This window comes from Diadema antillarum, unplaced genomic scaffold, assembly GCF_040938485.1.
Source record: "Diadema antillarum isolate AM-2024a unplaced genomic scaffold, OU_Dant_1.0 seq00000193_RagTag, whole genome shotgun sequence".
In the NCBI taxonomy this organism is placed as follows: Eukaryota; Metazoa; Echinodermata; class Echinoidea; order Diadematoida; family Diadematidae; genus Diadema; species Diadema antillarum.
The window spans coordinates 215,018-236,127 of NW_027271256.1; the positions used below are offsets into that span (position 1 = coordinate 215,018).

At 39.2% G+C, this 21,110-nt stretch overlaps 1 protein-coding gene across 1 annotated transcript; it reads left to right on the forward strand.

Moving 5' to 3' along the window:
- The first annotated feature begins 78 nt into the window (after positions 1-78).
- Positions 79-21,055, forward strand: LOC139728706 (uncharacterized). Its single transcript, XM_071639648.1, has 10 exons — positions 79-220; positions 908-1,079; positions 10,808-10,949; positions 12,897-13,028; positions 14,129-14,292; positions 16,036-16,148; positions 16,940-17,209; positions 18,972-19,320; positions 20,203-20,429; positions 20,903-21,055. Exons 2-10 carry the CDS (start codon positions 1,031-1,033, stop codon positions 21,053-21,055), a joined length of 1,599 nt encoding a protein of 532 aa, XP_071495749.1. The 5' UTR covers positions 79-220; positions 908-1,030.
- The last annotated feature ends 55 nt before the right edge of the window (positions 21,056-21,110 follow it).

Sequence of the window (21,110 nt, forward strand, 5' to 3'; positions counted from 1 at the left end):
TTGAATGTGTACACAAAACATCGATGTTTCATTGAATCGTACGAACCTTTCGACTCATTGAGCGAGTGAAGTAACTGCCGAAGAATGTGATGTAGAAATACTGTGCTCTACGAACTTCCTTGTAAATGACGAATTATTGACTTGTTGGAACACGCCAAAATAGAGTGTTGTCTGGCATTAACTGCAAGTGACATTTTAGGATTAACTCGACATTCAAGCGGTAAGCTGTCAAGATTTAAGTTATTAATTTACGTGAGATAGACCTATCGTTAAACTGAATTCTGCTACTGGTACACCGTTAGCCGCAATTTACTCGGTCCCACATATACATTATTGTGTTATTGTATTATTGTCGGACAAATAATGTGATATGGTACGGATATACGGTGTTAGTCTATATTTTTGGTGCCAGCGTTGTAAAAAGTCGTGTTGTTTAGTTGTCAGCATGGTGAGAGATATAAACGATTTTTTTAATAGTTCAATTTTCCCAATTTCAATGGAGAATACCGAAGCAAATAACTTTGTTTTGTATCATTTTTGTAAATAATCAGGATGCAGGAGATGTAAAATTTGAATTTATTTCTGACACTATTCTGATGAGTGATGTCGTGATGAAGTCTGGAAAGAAAGATGTGGACGATGGCAATGCATTTTTACTTTAGGCTTGGTTGATGATGCTGATTCTAAAAAGATCAAAGTGGATTTTAGAGGAAAAATATTGAATGCTTGAAAAAAAAGTTGAAGAAAGAGTTGAGCTAAAACAGCAACAGCAAAACACCTGTACCCGTAGAGATGCTTAGGACAGTAATGTTTTATTTGTATGCTTTCGGAGAGTATTTCTTTTTTAACAAGTTTCACATCACCAATGGAAAGAATGAAAGTATTGTCTTTTTTTTCTTCTTTTCAGTATCAATTAGGTTATGATGACACATGGCCATGCTGCAGACACGGCGTGTGCTGGTTTAAATTTCTAGCTTCATTCTAAAATTCCACTCTACCCCCCATGAAACTGATCTGAAGTTGGACGACAATGTCTTCGTTGACTGTGGACCCGCCAGGGAACGTGTGCAAAGTTATTGGTGAGTATTGCAAAATGTGTGCACTCATCTTTTTTTCTAATTGTTTGCTTCGTTCAGTCCCCTTTCTTTTCTTTCTCTTCTCTTTGCTTGGCTATTCATCACTTCTTTTCTACACCATTCATGCTTCCAGTAAGGGGAATATACCTCAGATATATACAATGTACAATATTAAATGGGTTAGTCAAATACCGGTTAGTGATTGGCTAGACACAGTCACGTGATGGCGGTACATTCGTGTAATGTTCTCCCATGGGAAAACATTTTCACGTAACAAATGACAGAAGGCCTAGGACCGCGCACGCACAGTGAATTTGGCTCTGCAATACGCGAACGAGCGATTGAGTGTGTTGTGCTGTTGGTTGACGTTGACGTATTTGACGTATTTGACTAACCCATATAACAGATGATGACTTTTGTTGTCAGGAACATGTACAGTACCAAATGTTCCACCCTCAGGGTTTGAAATGCTATTTCAGGAGGCTATAAGTCCCTCGACTTCGTCTCGGGACTTATACACCATGTAACCTCCCTCAATAGCATTTCCAAACCCTTCGGGTGGAACATTCGGTATGTTCCCTCCCCCACCAGTCATCATCTATATAATGTCTATATGTGGATGGAGTGAATGTGCACAACAACTTGGTAGTACACATCTTGGATCTTAGTGAAGTTTTAGGGAAATCAGACAATCCTTTCAAAAGTTATGAAGGTTCAAAGTTTGATAGGATCCATGTTCCAGTCCATCATTGCTGGTTAAGAAGTTTTTAACTCATGAACGGATTTTCATCTACATTTTATACATAATTCTATGGCAGCATACTGAATGTCTCTTGAAAAGATTAGATTTAAGCCAAGGTCACACTAGTAAAACTTTTTAAAGTTTAACTTTGATAACTCTTCAACAAGTCTTGATGGTTTGGTCACTGGTGCACATGCACAACAAAGAAGAAAGAGCGCAACATCTGACAGCTTTGAAGGCACCACAAACAGGAACCAGACTGGTTACATGACAAACTTTGCAAAGTTTCAGCTGCCTGCATTCAGACTGCACAAACTTTGAGAAGATTTGCAGGGATTCTGGAAAATGTCCTCGTTTTAGCAGGGAGGAGGATTTTAGTGGGATGTTTCATGAGGAGTTTTCAGAAGGATGTTTGGAGTCAACTTTGAGAACTTAAACTTCAAGAAGTTTTGCCAGTGCAACCATGGTTTTTATGAAAGAAAGAAGATGTGAAACAATCATAAGAGTTGGTTGATATGAGCCTGTGTTCAAGCTGTGCTAACTTTTTAAAAGAAGATTTGCAGGGTTACTGGAAATTTCCCTACGTTTAGTGGGAGGTGTCGTGAGAAGTTTCAAGAAGGAAGTTTGCAGTCACCCGGGCAAAACTTTGAGAACTTAAACTTCAGGAAGTTTTGCCAGTGTGACCATGGTTTTTATGAAAGAAGATGTTGAACAGTCATGTAAGAGTTGGCTGATACCTGAGCTGTATGAGCACTATTAAGGAGAAAGACGATCTGTGCTCCGATGTAGGACCATTATTACTGTATACGCTATATATTTCGCGGGGGTTTTATTTTCGCGAATTTCGCGAGTCGGGAGCTATTCGCGAAATAAACAACTCGCGAAAATATTACCTTCCAAAATGAATCCCTTGCCTTGATGATACAAACATTACGGCTTACCAAACAGACCATACTGGCTAAGCTTGTTTACGTACATATAGCACGTCCACGTCTACTTACGCTGTACGAATACTGCAGAGAGCCAATCCATTATCGCAAGGGGGACCACTCGTCAGAAATCTAGCGCGATACTTAACCACTTCAAAAATGTTGAATTCTAACTTACTAGTTCGCAGAGTTTGGTAAGTTTTTTTTTCATGCAGTGTATAACTAGTATCATTCTTATTTGCTAGTAAGTTGAAAATTCACACTTTCTTTGCCACTTCATATTTTCTCTGGTCCCCCACTCGCGAATTCAACCACTTGCGAAAATGTGTGACAGCGGCAATTCGCGAAAATTTATGTACGCGAAAATTATAGCGTATACAGTACCCTGTTGGACTGCTTGTGTCTGCCAACTGAGTAAACCACGAAGCAATAGTCACCTGTTTACCACCACTGAAAAAAAGGGAGAAAAGAGGCGAATCTCTCCAGATGTTTTAGTGTGCTCTCTGTATTCAAAGTGATAATCCCAGATAGTTCACAGTCAGCTGCGGTGGCCGTTTAATAATGTGGAAGAGCTATCAAGCTGAAAAATGTCATATGTAGGAGGCTGCATGCATTGTACAAATGTACATCACAAAACACAATGGTTGATGCAAATTCATATTGACAGTTGCTATGTACGTACATGTACAGTACAATGTGAATCTCACTCCCTATTTTAGAGGGACTGTTTTCACATGTTACATGGGGGGAAAAGTATCATTATTTCCTAACAGACAATATGACCAAAGTGTTAATAGAAATATAGACATTCAATTCAATTTTGAAATTTAGTTCACTGACTTCGTGAAATTCTACGCTAACAAACACACACCCATAACAACAGCAATATCAAAACAAACACACACCCATAACAACAGCAATTTTTATCAAAACAAAAAACCTGTGCATCAAAACTACAGAGAGAGTGCATTTTAACATTGTCATATTTTTATTGTAAGGAATACATGGTAGGATATGGATTATACAACAATTTGCAGACCAAAATCCTCTTGTTAAGGCTGCATCTTTTCCTGTAGAAAGTATGCTTGTACTTGTGAGATTTCAACTTGTTTCATGGACATTTGACATGGAAACAGGATGTGGTGGTATACATACAAACTGTTTGAAATGAAAAATCATAATACAAATTGTTACTTTGGAACCTGTCCCGCTGTAGACAACCAGAAAATACATTCTATCTGAAGAATGGGAAGATAGTGAAAAAATAATTCACAGGGGATATAAAGCTCTATATTTGTGTGTGTGTGTGTGTGTGTGTGTGTGTGTGTGATTAACACTGATGATACAAATACATCTCATAATGCACATTGTCAGTTGAACTTAAACGTTGCTCTTAACCTGTTGAGGACGGTTTGACTTTGCTACTACATGCATTTCCCGTAGATGCTTGCCCGAGTATATACTCTTGACTGGTCCTCAAGGGGTTAAACATGTTACATGTATACATGGAAAAAAAAACAAAACTCATGTACAGGTATTATATTTCATGGACTGTGTGAAATATGGGTGTATTATAGACTGTAGAGATGCATTGTGCTGGTATTAAACTACCTACAATCACATATCATTTCAGCACCGGATGACCTCTTCAGATTAGATTTAAGGCCAGAAAAAAGTAGCCTTCATTTTGCCTTGAAATGATTAAACAATATATCCAACAATACAAAGTGTGTGTACTGTACAGCTGTGGGTTTACGAGTGCTACAATTCAGTAGCACTTGAACTACATACAATGCAGTCACTGCACTGTTTTATACTCCAGACCCAGATCTACTGCTTTACATTCATGACATAATGATATTGTCATGGAATCTTTTTCAATTACTGTTAAAATGGGAGGAAACAATGTATGATGAAAAACTCATTTTTATGAGAATCATGAAAAGTTTGATTGCAAAATGACCATTCCTGGTAATTCAAGATTTATTTGTCTGATTCAAAAACAGTGAAAATATTAAGAAAATATGTACATGGAAACTCTTTATCATTCCAACAATATTCCTTGTTATGATACCCAAGCAAGATATCACTGAAATGATTTTATTTTGCTCCATCCAATGATGGACTTGTACTTTGAGATGTTTATTTTTTTTAAAAGGTGGTTTTAGCCCATTATTTGCTGTGATACATAAGGGCTTTTTACACTTGTAAATTTTTGCTTAGTCGTGTACCAACGGTGGGGCTAACAGTGGGGCTAAGGGGGGGCCTTATCCCCACCGTTGGTACGGGACTATCCTTAGCCCACTTTCCGTTTACACTCGTTTTTGCCAAAGTGGGCTAGCCCCACCGATAATCCCGTACTATCTGGCCCTGCAAAATAGCAGGGTTAGCACCGCAATTGCGGTGCCAAGCAAGTGAGTGTAAACAGAACGGAAAAATAATCCTGGGCTAAGCGAAGGAGACGAAGTCCGACCCTCACTGACCAATCAGAAACGAGGTACATGTAATCAAGTGCTGCCAGTGCGTGCGTGTACGTGTACAGTACACAGTGAACTCATGAATATTCATTTGGTTTGGAAAGTACCGGACTAAGAAATACGAGTGTAAAAAGGTCAATTTTCTCCTTAGCCCCGGACAAGAGCTTAGTACGGGACTAATTGGCGAGTGTAAAAAGCTGAAAAAATTGGTACGGGACTAACAATAGTCCTGGGTCAGAGAAAGTACGGGGTTAAGAAACACAAGGGTAAAAAGGGCTTTAGAAAAGGGAGCACATTCAATACAACTCAATGGTGGACGAGGTATAGACATTGGTACTAAAAAGAATCCTTGTACCAATCGCTATGAGTACATTGTATGGCATGCTGAGTCCAGTTTAGCCCAAACTTTGGTCTACCACAGAATAAAACGGGATAATTTAGTCAGTTGTACCATTGCACAAATTTGTCTTTTCGTACGTATGTAGAATACAGGATAAATTAACTCGGATGGTAATCCTAGTGAGGAGTAGGCCTTGAATCTATACTTGAAGCATTTCCCAGACATTTTAGATGCAATATAATTGTTCACCTCTTAGTGGGGTACATCTGGTTTAAAAAAATGAGGAAATTTTGTTCTTATCAACCCTATGCAATCAAGCAGAGCACACTGTACTCTTGAATGGTTGCAAGCAGTGTATCATGTGTTTGTAACCCTACACGGAGAGACCGGTATACACAGTGTATATTTCAGGTGTCTGTTAGCATTCAGTGTGCACAGCATTTCAACCATGTCGCATTGTTCATGTTGATATTTAAAGACTTTCAAGACTTTTCAACTAACCCCAGATGCTGGGTTAAAATCCTGCCTGGCAGGAACATACAATTTATAAATGCGGGAAAATATCCGGGATTAAAACTCCCTACAGTCAGTCCCTCTAAAGGGCTTTTTACAAAGTTTGTAATTTTTGCTTAGTCCCGTACCAACGGTGGGGTTAAGGGGGGGTGGGGGGACTTAGCCCCACCATTGGTACGGGACTATCCTTAGCCCACTTTCTGTTTACACTCGTTTTTGCCAAAGTGGGCTAGCCCCACCGATAGTCCGGTACTCTATGGCCCTGCAAAATAACAGGGTTAGCACCGCAATTGCGGTGCCAAGCAAGTGAGTGTAAACAGAACGAAAAAATAATCCTGGGCTAAGCGTAGGAGACGAAGTCCGACCCTCACTGACCAATCAGAAACGAGGTAATCAAGTGCTGCCGGTGCGTGCGTGTACGTGTACAGTACACAACGTAATCATGAATATTCATGTGGTATGGAAAGTCCGGGGCTAAGAAATACCAGTGTAAAAAGGTCAGTTTTCTCCTTAGCCCCGGACAAGAGATAGTACGGGACTAATTGGCGAGTGTAAAAAGCTGAAAAAATTGGTACAGGACTAACGATAGTCCTGGGTCAGAGAAAGTCCGGGGTTAAGAAACACAAGTGTAAAAAGCCCTTTAGTGTCTGCTTGTTTATTTGTTTGTTTTATTAACACGTTTAAAAGTAATATACTGGCACTACTGGTCTCTTAAAAAATAGCTAAATGCACAAATACAAAACACCCCAAACAAGTATAATGTGGCAGCCTTGTCACAAGGTTTAATTACTTTTCATGTTTGCTGTAAATATATCTGTGGAAATGGAATGCCATTCAAACCATCACCACCACCACCATCAACAACAATTTAGCCTTGAGGTTTAATGTTATCAACATGTTGAACAGGCCCATTGTATGGTAGGAGCATGGAGCTCCTATAGGTCCATGTTTAATAGGCGGAAGTCCCTGGTAAAACAATCTTGTTTGTGTGTTTTGATAACCTTGCGTACCACATAATTGTTTCTTTCCCCTCCACCCATGAACAGTACATTGGTTTGAAGTCCCTTGAATTTAATATCCGTTTGACAAAGAGATCTGCATTCAACAGGCCAGGGCCCTGTTTTTATGAAGAGTTAAAATTGATTACATCGTTGATTTTGTATAGTTTCTGTAAGTCTATGGCAGCCTGTGTGGTAAAGAAATTTAAAACCGATTTTATCGTTTGATAAAACAGGGACCAGATGTACTTGATGTTTAATGATAGGCCTATAATAGTTTTAATACAAATTCGTGGGTATTATTTTTCCCTTGGGATAAACATTGAAGTGTGTGTGTGTGTGTGTGTGTGTGTGTGTGTGTGTGTGTGTGTGTGTTATTCTGACTATAGTAGGAGCTGTAGCAGCCTAGTGATCACAGTATGGACCACAGATTCTTAATTGTAAGGTCCCTGGTTCAAGTCCCGTGGTAGGCAGTGGTTACAAGTGCCTCTGAAGCAAGGCTCTTTTTCTCAGTGCCTAGGAATTCGCAGGGGACTGAAAGCAGTCATGCGGTAGTTTGGTCATATGAGTACAAACCTCTGATCATGTGCTTATAATTTGTTTCTGGCCTTCATTTTTAATTCATTCTTCCCCCTTGTAGATTCATTTGTTCCTTCAATGTTCATCAATTGGCATGTTTTCTGAATTCATCCATTCTTTCATTCATTCAGGTCTTGTTTTATGCATTGTTATGTATCCACTCTTTCATTCAGTCTTTCACTCCACATTCATTCATATTCATTCATTCCTGTTTCCACATATTTACAGAGTCATTCACTCATCTTTCAAACACTTCTATTCCTTTATTAATTCATTCACTCATTCATTCAGTCATTTACCTCCCGTTCATTCATTCATTCATTCATTCATTCATTCATTCATTTACTCATTCATGTAGTCAATATTCCCCTTCCATTCATTCTTTATTCATTTATTGACTAAATTCATTCAAATGGTCATTCACTCAGCAGTCATTCACTGCCATTCATATGACATACATGTAGGCCTATTCAATCATTTATTCACTCATTCATTCATGCATTCATTAATTCATTCATTTGTTGATAGCACATGTAGGCATTCTAACAGACTTCCTAATGTTATGATCAGAGTCCAGCTTCAGATGTTTGTTGCATTTTTCATGGCCATAAACTGTGCTGTGAAGTGACATAGAGGACATTTTTACACAAAATAATAAAAAACAACAACAGCGACGACGACAACAACAACATCAACAACAACAACAACCACAACCACAACAACAACAAATGGAACCCGCACCTGCATTCAATGGCTGTTTATTAGACATACTTTAGGCGAGCTTCACACTATAATTTTATGGCTGTCAGATAAGACCTTTTGTCGGAAAGATAGGCATGGAATATGTGTATTGTACAGTAAACGTATGCCATTTTACAACTAGCAGAATGCATGACCTCAGATTTGTTATGGATGGTTACTTCATGACTCATAACTTGCTGGTATGTAAATTTGCATACCACTGACATGTCTCAATTATGAGTCGATTACATTTTTCATGATAGCCTTGTTTCCAGGACTTTTCATGTGATTTTTTTCCTGTTTTGTTAAAGGACAAGTTCACCTTCATAAACATAAGGATTGAGAGAATGTAGCAATATTAGTAGAACACATCAGTGAAAGTTTGAGGAAAATCAGACAATCCGTTCAAAAGTTATGAATTTTTGAAGTTTTTGTGCAGTACCCGCTGGATGAGAAGACTACTGCAGTGTATGTATAACTTAGATGTCACATGCGTACAACAATATAAGGAAAATATAAAGAGAATTTCACAAAATTCCATCTTTTGAAAAAAGTACACATTCCCCTGACTCGTTACCGACAAATGTTATGGGTAATATTATTCCCCCCGCCTTTAGAAAGAGGCAAGTCAAGTGCTCTTTTATTATGCGAAAAAAGTGAAAATATGTTGAATTTTCTTTTACATTTTCTTTATACTGTTGTACGCATATGACTCACAAGCTGTAGTAGTCTCCTCATCCAGCGGTTCCAACACAAAAATTTTAAAAATTCATAACTTTTGCATCGATTGTCCAATTTTCCTCAAACTTTCACTGATGTGTTCTACTATTATTGTTGCATTCTCTCAATCCTTATGTTTATGAAGGTGAACTTGTCCTTTAAATTTATCCGGATATCTTCAAAATAGGCAGACTGAATTATTCCATTGTTCCTGAGTCTGTCATTCTTTAATTGTTCTCAAAGCAGGATGCTGATAGTCATTTTACATTCTGCATCCGTATGAAGTATAATGTCCTACAGATCGTCTTTTTCGACCAGATGTTTACATATATGTGGTAAAGTCAAATTTTATACTTAGAAGAAGAACATTCTATTGGTACGGTATTTCTCGAGGATTTGGATCTAAGCGGTGTACACTGTACATTTTTATTTCAGTGAGTTAGGGTCATGATGTCAAAGGTCATAGTTCAAGGTCAGAGTCTAAACTAAATCAGTATACAGTTGTTGGCTTGATTGGTGAATGACAAAGACAAACAACTTTTCACTTTTAAAATTTGCAGCCTGGACAGTGGTACATTCTGGCATACAAGTATCTTTATCTCCGTAGTCCACATGATTAAAACAAAAACTGTATATAATTGGGCTAAAAAGTCAGCCATTTGCAAACTACACTAGAGACAATTTGAAAGTCCTGTTTTACACTTTATATAAAACATGTAGAGGAAAGTATTCCCCTGGTTTTTATGTCACTGTGGTGTGAGCAATGTTATACTGTACAATGTAATTCCGATATAATTTTTTCCATCCAATGTGTAAACATACACGTACGAGCAAAGAACTGTAGGACTCACATAAATCTTTCTTTAGACTCTGTTCACAGAACTTGGTATGTATGCAACATGCTTATTATGTGTACATACATGTACACATGTTGTATAGCCATTTTATAATCAGTTTTCAGTGAAAATGGGTACTTACTGTAGTGATTTCATAGCATTCCACAGGCATTTACAATACCTCCAAAACACTGTATAGGTGATAAAACATATTACTAGTACCTGTGTACCAACTAGTGCAATACGTGTAGCTTCCACAGAATTCATGGTCAAAGACTTGTATGTTTCTGGGGCACATCTGTTTGACTCTGACCTGAGGTCATTCTGACGTGAATCAACAGTTCACACTAATGATTTGTTCGGCTGTTTGGCTAGAATACATCCGCCCACCCCCAACTTGCAACCTCGAGATATTTTCTGGAGGTTTAAAATTTTAGTCTGAATACTATACAATACAGTATTTATTGGGGCTTGACAGCAACACATGCCCGCCTGTGTGGAGTAATGAAAACTGTATGTTGAGCAAGTGAATATAATACATACAAATGCTATAATACAAATGCTAAAACTTACATGCCTGATCGTGTAGGCAAAATTTGACTTAGTATGAAAATCAGAATCTCCTCAAGACAACTAATACAAGCGTGTACATTGATGCTATTTTGGGGTAAGTACATCATTCTATCTGGTAAGCAATATTGGAAAACTAATGATTTTTCATGCCTAATGGGCAAGCAACAAAAGGAATATATACATGCATGCCTGGCTTTGCCTTAAAGGGAAGGCTGTCCCCAGCATGTGGAATAGAACGTTACCCAGACCACTCTCCTTCCATTCCTTCCATTCTCTCATACAGCTCACCAAGCTAAGGGACTGGTCTTCAAGGGTAAGGATGACACCAACAATGCCTTCGTGACCTTTACCCTCGGGAAGAGCAAGTTTGCCACTTCCGTCCTCGACAGGGTTCGGACGGCAGTCTGGAATGAGGAATGTGAATTGTGAGTCAATTTCTTTTGATATCTAAGGCTGCGTTTATCATCTTTCCCCTGTTTGAAAGGGCTTTCAAAAGCCGTTTCCAAAGCCCTTTAGAAATGGCTTCCAAAATAGTTGCGTTTATCAACTCATCGCGAATACGAAAAAACTGGCCTTTGCGTGGTGCACGTCTTTTCAGAAACTGGAAATGCATGGTTCGTAACCGCACGGTCGTGTTTTGGCAAAAAGGTGAATGTCTGCCGTTTTACAGCGACTACAAAGCCGAGAAAATCGACTTTAAAATTTTGGCAGTTTCCTTGACCATAGAAGCCATCTAAACTGTGCAGTGCTCAGGGATTTGATTCTGGACAGGATTTAGTATACACTGCAAATTTCATTTCCTGATAATTTTCTTGCATCAAACTTTAAAAAATACAAATCAAAAGCAGGAAAACTGATAAAATGATGCAGAGATAGCCCCAAATATCTCGGAAACAAAGGCTCGATGACTTACGAAAGTTGGTCACCTGAAAATTTCGGCATCGAAAACCCCCCAAATGGTAAAAACCAAAAACATTATATTTTTCAGACATACACCTTTTTGCCAAATCACGACCGCGCAGTACAAAGCTGTTTCAAAGCAGCTTTGCGTTTATTTCGCTTCAAAGGGCTTCTTGAAACAGGTTTCTGGAAACCTGTTTAGGAAACCTGTTTCGGAAAGCACAAATTTGCGGTTTTCAAAAAGGCTTTCCGAACCCCATAATCAAAACAGCTTGGCATTTATCATCTCGTAAAAATTCCCTGAAAGTCGTTTGGAAAACCTGTTTCTACCGAGAAAAAGAGTTGATAAATGCACCCTTAGATTGCTTTTAGTGATTACAAGAGTTGTCATGATAAATACCAATGGCAATGATCAATGTTGAAAATTGTAGTTAATGATAATGATAATAACTGTAATGATATCGAAACATTGATACTCTTACTACTTCAAAATATTTTGCTGTTATGGGAATTGTGAGTTATTTAAACCCTGTATCGTTTTAACAGTAATAGAAAAGATAAAATTGCAGTAATGATAATTACACCATTGATACTACATACTACTGCTACAAGTTACATTTGTGCTGTACTTCTGCTATTACTACCACCACTGATATTCTACTACTACAATAGTGATGATAATGGTAATTATGTTAACAGTACTGATTCCAGCAATACTGCAAAGAATACTTAAGAACTTCTACTACCACTAATGCTGATTTCACAACCATGTATGATGTTCATCAAACTAGTTCATTGCATTCACCCTTTGCAGCACTGTCAGTTGCTGCAAATCATTTGCTAATCCCCAGGAATGTCCTAAAATTTTTGTTTAAAATAGTTTTCTTGTGTTCTACAAGAAACAAGAACAAGATGTTGAAGGAGTTAATCCTGTAAATTCCTGTTGCATAACAACGACCTTCAAATGGGGATTGTCACGGTACAAAGCTCAGAATGAATTATAATGGAAAATATGCCATTTTGGCCAAATTTATGCTTGATAAGCCACTGTATTCTATATCTCTTTCTTTGAGGAAAAAAAGTAACAAATATTGTTTTAAGTTTACACACTTTAATTAGACACAGACTGTACAAGTATGTAGGACATTCATGCAGATCCAGATGAATATTTGAGGAGATGTTTTGGAGATAGATTTTTGGCTGCATTTCATAGCATCACATGGCTGCTATGCACACTGAAACCCATTTTTTCTTTCTTTTCTACTGGTCCGACCTGCCTCTGCCAGACCAGTAGAATAATGATACCCAGTTTTTCTTTTCTTTTTTTTCTGGTTCGAACTTGTAATTTACTGACCCTGTTCTTAGATTTCCAACTGGACAAGACAATTTTTAAATTTTTTTTAATGGTTATGTCGGACCAGTAAATTTGGCAATTTCTGAAAAAGGTTTGCATATTGATTGTTTTCTTCCAGTGTGATATCAGACCATGGAGGGACGTTGGAACTAGTAGTCTGTCATTCAGACTTCCTGAGGGAAAGATTTCTTGGCCGTGTCGAGGTGTCCGTCAGCGGCATCGCAGCCTCATACGGCAAATGTGTTCGAAAGTAAGATGTCAATTTGTTTGTGTACATTTTAACCTGTTTTTAGTATTGCCTTTGCATAATTTCAGAAATGACATTTTTATGTATTTGATCAGAGTACTCGTTTGTAGTAACTCATTAACTCTAGGCCCCGTTGCCTAAAACCATAATATGGTAACATTACAATGAGTAGTAACAACCATAACAAAACTATTTCAAAACCTGTGAAAGCCAAGATGGTTACCACTGATTGAAGTTATTTAATCCATCTATCAATCATGCAATCAATCAACCAACCAACCAATCAATCAATCAATCAATCAATCAATCAATCAATCAATCAATCAATCAAATAGTCGATCAATCTTTCAATCAATTAATCAATCAGTCAGTCAGTCAATCTGTAATAATTGGCAAACCAGTATTCTACCTTTTCCATAGCCACTTTAGAAACTGCAATCGTAAAGTTAATGTACAAATCATTGTCACTTTGCAATCAGTGGTAACTACCACAGCAACATTATTCCAAAGCCAGTCAAAGCCACGATGGTTATAGCACTGATTCTTCTTCTTCTTCTTCTGATTAAGTCTGCCTCCTTCAATAGACTGAAGATTCTTGCAGACTGGTGCTATTTACATTATAATACAATTTATTTACAGATGTTTACAAGCACATAGAAAATATGACGAAAATAACTAGCCACTGTGATCAACCATTAGACGGTTTCGAAATGATCCCACAGATGGCGCTGAAACAATTTCTGACGACAGGGAATTCCAGTTCCTTACAGTTCGTGGGAAGAACGAATGGCGATGCGATTCAGAAATCGCACTGATTGAAACCCACTGGTCAGTGCAGCCCCCCTCCCCCCCCCCCCCCCACCCCCCTCTCGAAGGAACCTTTGTCAAGTTGCGGGTTTTGTGATCTTTTGTCCTTTTTCTCAGATTTTTTTTTCCAGATCTTTTTCCCTCTTATATCAGGCCCCAAAAGTGCGTGTGTGTGTGTGTTTGTGTGTGTGTGGGAGGGGGCTGCACTGTCCCCCTTCTAGCCCCTTCCCCCTTCCATGGCCCCTGGATGGCAACAAGGGTGAAAGGTCATTCCTTCTTGCTGGTTTGTCTGGTAGATGGTACAAGCTACAGCCAAAGAAAGGACAGGAAGGGAAGAAGACAGGAGACAGAGGTCAACTAGAGGTCACTGTCCAGATCCTGTACAGGAAAGATGTGGAGAGCGAGGTCAAAGGTCAAGACAAGAAGTCACCGTCCCTTCTCAATATACTGCCCTCTCCTGGTGAGTTTGGCTTAAACTCGGGTGGAGTTAAACTCTTCTTACTGTCAGAGGTCTCAATGTACACGTTAATATAATTTGTTTTTCAGTAACAACAATAACAACAAAAATGAATAAGGTCACATTGATTCATTGTAGTTGCTAATAAATGATACACTGCTTACAGAACTGCCAATGTGTTTTATTGTATTTTTATGCCTCCGCAACGAAGTGGCCGGAGGCATTATGTTTTCGGGTCGTCCGTCCGTCCGTCCGTCCGTCCGTCCGTCCGTCCCGTTTTGTTTTTGTCGATATCTCAAGAACCGTGTGGTGGTTTTACATCAAACTTGGTATGAGGGTATATCCTTGGGGGATAATACTTTGTGTGGATTTTAGGGTCACAGGGTCAAAGGTCAAAGGTCACAGGTTATTTTGTGAAAAAAAAAATTGAAATTTCATGTTTTTCTCCATATCTCGCAAATGGTTCAAGGTATCTTCATGGAACTTAGTATATATGCTTGTACCGATGGGCAGTGATTATCTAGGGAAGTTGGGGGTCATGGGTCAAAGGTCAGGGGGTCAAAGGTTGAGGTCAACTCCTCAAAATATCACTACTTTCCTTAAAATGCAATATGCCTGAAGGTTTTTTTTTTTTTAATTTGATGTATGGCATGTATTACCCAATATATATTTTTGGGGAAGTTTCTTGCCTAAAGGTCAAAGGTCAAAAGGTAAAAGGTCAAGTGAAAGTGCTAAATTGCACTTTTTCCTCCATATCTCGAAAGTAACTCAAGGTATCATCATGAAACTTACATATTTATGCATGTTCAACCTAACAGTGATTCTCTTTGGAACTGTGAGGTCAAAGGTCAAAGACCAGGTTTAGATAATGCTATTTTCCCATTTGATACTGAAATTATACTTTTTCTCAATACCTTGAAAATTACTCAATGCATAAACTTATAAAAGGGTCAAAAGTCAAGTAAAAATCATCAATTCCCCAAATACCTGCACTCTTACATTTTAATCATTCATCCAATTGAACCTAGTTCTAGGAAAGTGAACATTCAGCACATTTGTGTCAAACCTGTCATTTTAATATTTTGCCAATTGTGTGAAACTGTCATCACACATTGTCAAGACATTGTGCTATAGACCTATTAGGAGAACCATGCATTATGGCGGAGGCATATCAGTAGCCGTAGCGATATATCTAGTTTCATATTTTTCTCAGTCAAAAAGATAAAAATGTATTTTTGAAATGGGAAAGATGCTGTGCTTTTGAACATTATGTACCACACTTTATAATATGCAATACAATTGTATTCATATTTTAGACCAGGTATGAGTTTTGCCTCAAGACATTCAATGATATATTATTTTTACTGTACTATATGGTACTTAGAGCTGTCTGTCATTGCTATGTTTGTCTGATTACTGTAAAACGAGGAATGTTTGCATGCATTTTAATTTCGCAAATTTTGCGAGCAGCAACATTCGCGAAATTAAAATGCACTTGAAAGTTTTTGCCTACACAGTATGCATTGGATGCCAGTGGTAAGTTGCGAAAATTTCATGCTGCAAGAAAGACTGTCGGCTCCAATTCAAGAAATTTTCATGCCGCGAATATATCGTGTTTTACAGTATACTCACTTACAGCGTAATTCCTTCCTTAATGTAGCCACATAAAATGAATCCGCACTTGATTTGTCTGTTTGTTGGATTAAAACTGTTATGTAACTTTGATTATGTCTCACATCACGGCAGCATGGAGGAGAAAAAGTTCAGGGGCATCATCAGATGGCAGGAGACGAGACTCACACAATGCTCAGGAGGATTTCCTGAATGATTACAACATGGAGATGCAATTCCACGATTCGGTGTGTACATGTATATTCATTGTTCATTATTTGTTTTATCATTTTTCGGTAAAATTGAAGATTTGATGGTTTATGGTTCGGGATATATGGCATTTTTACATATCGTCGGGTGAGAATGAGAAGGGCATTAAGGTGCCTCGAACAGTTTAAGTGGCAACATGACATCCTTTCCATTCTCACCCTACGATATGACCTGTTACATTTAAACCTTTGTGAGTCCAGGCACTCAGCTGAACTTGCCAAGTTTTTTCTTCAGCATTCTGTAAGCCATCTAAAATTGACCTGGGTCCTGTTTCATAAAACTTGTTATCAGTGACAAGTTTTGATACATGTAGTTGTTACAAGCTTCTGAAATCCTTACATCTGATTGAATGAGAGCAAATTTGTCATAGAAATGTGGCAGTTGTCACTGATAACAAGTTTTGTGAAACGGGGCCTGGTTGTACAAGTAAAGTTGGGAAGGCCACTCAATTGCAGCTGTGTGCCTCTGTCCAATAGGAAGCCCACAGTGACATAAAAAGATTTATAAGGATTAAATAATCTGTATTCATTAGGGATTAAGTTTCCAGGCATTGGTGAACAAAGTAAAGTATGGGTTAATTTTGACTGAATCATGAATTCAGTTTTGATACTGGTATATTTCATGGTTTCATATGTAGGTCAACATGGACCCATTCTACTCAGACTAGTTTTGATATTGGGATCTTTCGTGATTTCATATGTAGGTCAACGTGGACCCATTCTACTCAGACTAGTTTTGATATTGGGATCTTTCATGATTTCATATGTAGGTCAACGTGGACCCATTCTACTCAGACGATTCACATTCCATTGCCTCCTCTATGAGTGATGACCACCGGTCCACGCACCACGCCCTGCACCACCATCATTTGGACATTGGCGGGGTCCACGGAAAGAATGGGGGGAGCTCCCTACCGAACACGCCCCCTCGGAAGGCGCAGAATAAACCCCGCCCATCCGGCCTCCAGGGATCCGCGAGAGGGAAAGGCGGGCTGGGGCGCAATGTGAAAGCAGCCTTTGGGAACATTTCAAAAGCACTGGTGAGTTTAAAAATGTGTGGGATGTCGTATTCCGCATATTTATTTTGCATGATGTATCTTGATGATGTCACTTGCATCAAATTTCTGCACATCGAAAGCTTCTGAAACCTGTACAAAGTGTATTGAGTATGGTATATCGCTGTAGGGAAGTTTGTTAAACTGCAAGGGGTTTTTCCCCATCACCAAATTTTGGAATTTCTTTTTTCTTTTAATTTTCTTTAATATGTGTATGTTCATTTTCCTGCCACTTGATTTCAATTGCCTTGTATTCGGGACTTCTCGAATCTATTTGTCTGATATGCTACATAAAAAACATAAGATATAATGATCTAATGTTTGTAAAACTTTCGGTTTTAGACAACATTACGTTTGACAAAGTGCAATACCTGTCAATACAGTGCATTCCCATTAATAGTGAAATCCCGGTTACAACAAAGTAAAAATTCAGGCCGCAAGAAAATCGATTCTATGTTTTTTTTTATTGTTTATTTGTTCGGTTATAATGAAGTTTCAATATAATGAAAGAAAACTGCCGATCCCGAGGACTTCCTCATAACGGGAGTCCACTGTATGTGCACTGAGTTCTACGATAGTGCTCATATTTAGTCTAAAGACTGTGGTTAAATGATGTGGTGAGTTGAGGGCTAATCATTTCTACCCTTCTTTTTATACCCCCGCCAAACGAAGTTTGAAGGGGGTATATAGGAATCAGCGGACGGTCGGTCGGGCGGTCGGTCGGGCGGTCGGTCCGTTGCAAATCTTGCGTCGCGAACTACTTCCTCAGTTTTCAACCGATTCCCATAAAACTTGGCAGAGATGTGTGCCTTGGGTTGTAGATGTGCAAGACGTATTTTTTGACAGTCCCCAAAAGTACGTTGCCATGGTAACGGCATATTATGGGCAAAAATGGGTACAAATCTTGCGTCGCGAGCTCCTCCCACAGTTTTTGATCAATTTTTATGAAATTAGGTACAGATGTTCATCTGAATATTTTAATGTGCAAGACACATATTTCCGCAGTGGCAAAAAGTGCGTTGCCATGGTAACGGCATGTTATTGGTAAAATATAGGGCAAAATGCTTCATGGCAAAACTGCTTCATCAGTGTTCTTCCAATTCTCATGGAATTCATATTGAATGTTTGTCTTCGGATATAGGTCAGCATGACACATTTCTTGACAGTGACAAAAAGTATGTTGCCATGGTAACAGCTCACATATTATGAGCCAAAATGATGGAAAATTTTGTGTTGCAAACTACTTCCTCAGTTTTTGCCCAATTTCCATGAAACTTGGTACAGATGTGTGCCTTTGGTTGTAGATGTGCAAGACGCATTTTTCGACAGTACCCGAAAGTACGTTGCCATGGTAACGGCATATTAATGGCAGAAGATCAAGGAAAGATCTTGCGGATTTAACTACTTCCTCAGTTTTTTGACCAAAGCTTATGAAATGTTGTTTTGACCAAAGCTTATGAAATGTTGTTTGGCGGGGGTATAACCAGTCGCTGTAGCGACATTTCTAGTTTTTTTTTGCCTATTGAACTTCCTCATACTCTCATAATATTAAGTCATTGCTTCAATGATCTTAATGAGCCTTTTCTGAATTATGGGGAAATTCAGATTTGGGTAGGGAATGAGTTAACAGAAGAAGATGGCATAAGGATACCATGTAGAGACAGTACGTGGAATGTGAGCTATATGTTAATTGATGTGATTGTGATTCATCATCTGTTTGCTTGATATTTCCTTCTTCTTTATTCAGAGTAAAGAGCATGTGAACAAGATCGGCCTGAGCACTCCGGACTTGCGTTTCCTCTCCAGCTCCGATCCGTCATCCCCCACGCCGCCACAGCATCACAAAGATGCGGATCGCCTTGGCGACGCTGGGGCGGACGAGCCCGACAGCGGTGGCCCCGCTTCCCCTTCGCAGCAGGGCAAGGAGCGGGTGCACCTGGGCGTGTCCAGTCTGGTGGGTAGCCTGCACCCCCCGGCTGCGCCCCTCAGCCATGCCGTGTCGGAAGAGAGTCTGCTGACCGCCAAGGACAAAGTCCAGTCGGACATGCCCAAGGACAAAGAAGATGCGTACGCCTACACTACCCTGCCCAGGGGAAGTGAGTTGTGTGTGAAATCCATTCTTAGAGGATTCCTGAAATTTCTCTATAGTGAATTCCAGATTTCAATTTTGTTATGGTTACATCTATTCATTATTAAACCCTCTGGCACCTTGAACAGGACTTGACATTATTGGTGGCCCGGGGCCACCAGAAATTTGTGTCGGCCAACTAAATTTCCAAAAAGTCATCCTTTGGGGCCTGATCGGGCAGCTAAGGTTTAAAATGAAATTTAGTGTTTGTTTGTTTGTTGTTGTTGTTGTTTTTTTTGACACAAGAATTTTAAATGTATAAATTATAGTGGCCCAAGCAGGCCACCAGAGCAAATTTTTAATGTTGAGTCCTTTTTTTTTGACATGCTTTTTCTGTACTCTGTAAAAAGAGAAGCAATCAAAGCAATTCTGAGTTGAATTCTGAAGTTTACTGTAGATGTATTCTGGATTTTGATTCATAAATGGAGTCAAGTTGTTTTTGTTTTTTAGAGGGGCAACCTTTTTGCCAATGAATAGTTAGAGGAAGGAGGAGGGAAAAGTAGAAAGGTGAGGAAAGAGGTAAATAGGTTTCAGCCTGATCTAATATTTCCTTCGAATAATTAGTGAAATAGAGAAAGACAGAGGGCATAGAGAAAAAGAAAAAATACTATGCAATTATTTCCTTTTCTAAGAGAGCTCAGAAAACCAACCGTTTCAGGTAAATCAGTGTAATATTTTTCAACAAACATTTGAAGTGGTCCTGTACCTTTTTTCCTCAAGAGAATAAAGCTGGAAAAAGTCACCTTTTTACTGTAGACAAAGTAAAACCTATACTATTACTTTAAGTCTGCTCCACAAAAGTTTTATTGAATATCCTTTCACCATCCCCACCCCCTGCCACCATGCCTAGAACATGCCAAAGGCCATACCCGACACAAGAAGACCATGAGTGCCTGCATCACCACCCTGTCGGAGCTGGGTTACCATGGCGACGACGGCGGAGACAGGAGAGATCGGCATCGCAGCCCCACGCCAGAGAAGCCTGCCCCGGGTGAAGAGAGGCATCGGGAGAACCGGGAGGGCAGAGAAGGGCGGGGTACGAGAGGGGGGAGCAAATATGACACCCTCTCAAGACAGGTGGGTCCATCTTTATTTCTCCTTGGGAATATAAAGTGGAACCTCGTTATTAACCTATTAAACAGTTTTTAAACTCTTTATTACTTATTTTGATCCTAACCGGGAGGGCAGAGAGGGGTGGAGTACGAGAGGGGGGAGCAAATATGACACCCTCTCCAGACAGGTGGGTCCATCTTTCTTTCTCCTTGGGAATATAAAGTGGAACCTCGTTATTAACCTAAACAGTTTTTAAAGGGACTGTACAGTACTGGTTGATGTGAGATTCAGGTTTACAACATTCCTAAGTGAGATAATGAGAAACATCTTATGAAATGTGAAAGAGCATGTAATTCTAAAAAGGATTCAATGTTTATTTGATGAAAATTGGTTTTCAAATCCCCATATGCTACTCAACACAAAGTAACCGTTAAATAATTTGTACCTCAGCAACTACATTGGTCCTAATGCTATAATTCTCAACTCCATTACCATAGCAACTGGTGCACCTGGTCCAGGAGCAGGAGTCGATTCTCTCAGCGAATCTCGACCAGATCAAGGAACTGGAGGGCTACATCGAGAAACTCCTCCTACGAATCATGGTGGAGTCGCCTCAGCTCCTTGATCAAAATCACCCGATACGGCTGTAGGGGGCGCCCTTTCACATCATTATCTCAATTTTGAGAGAGAGACCTAGGTGTGACA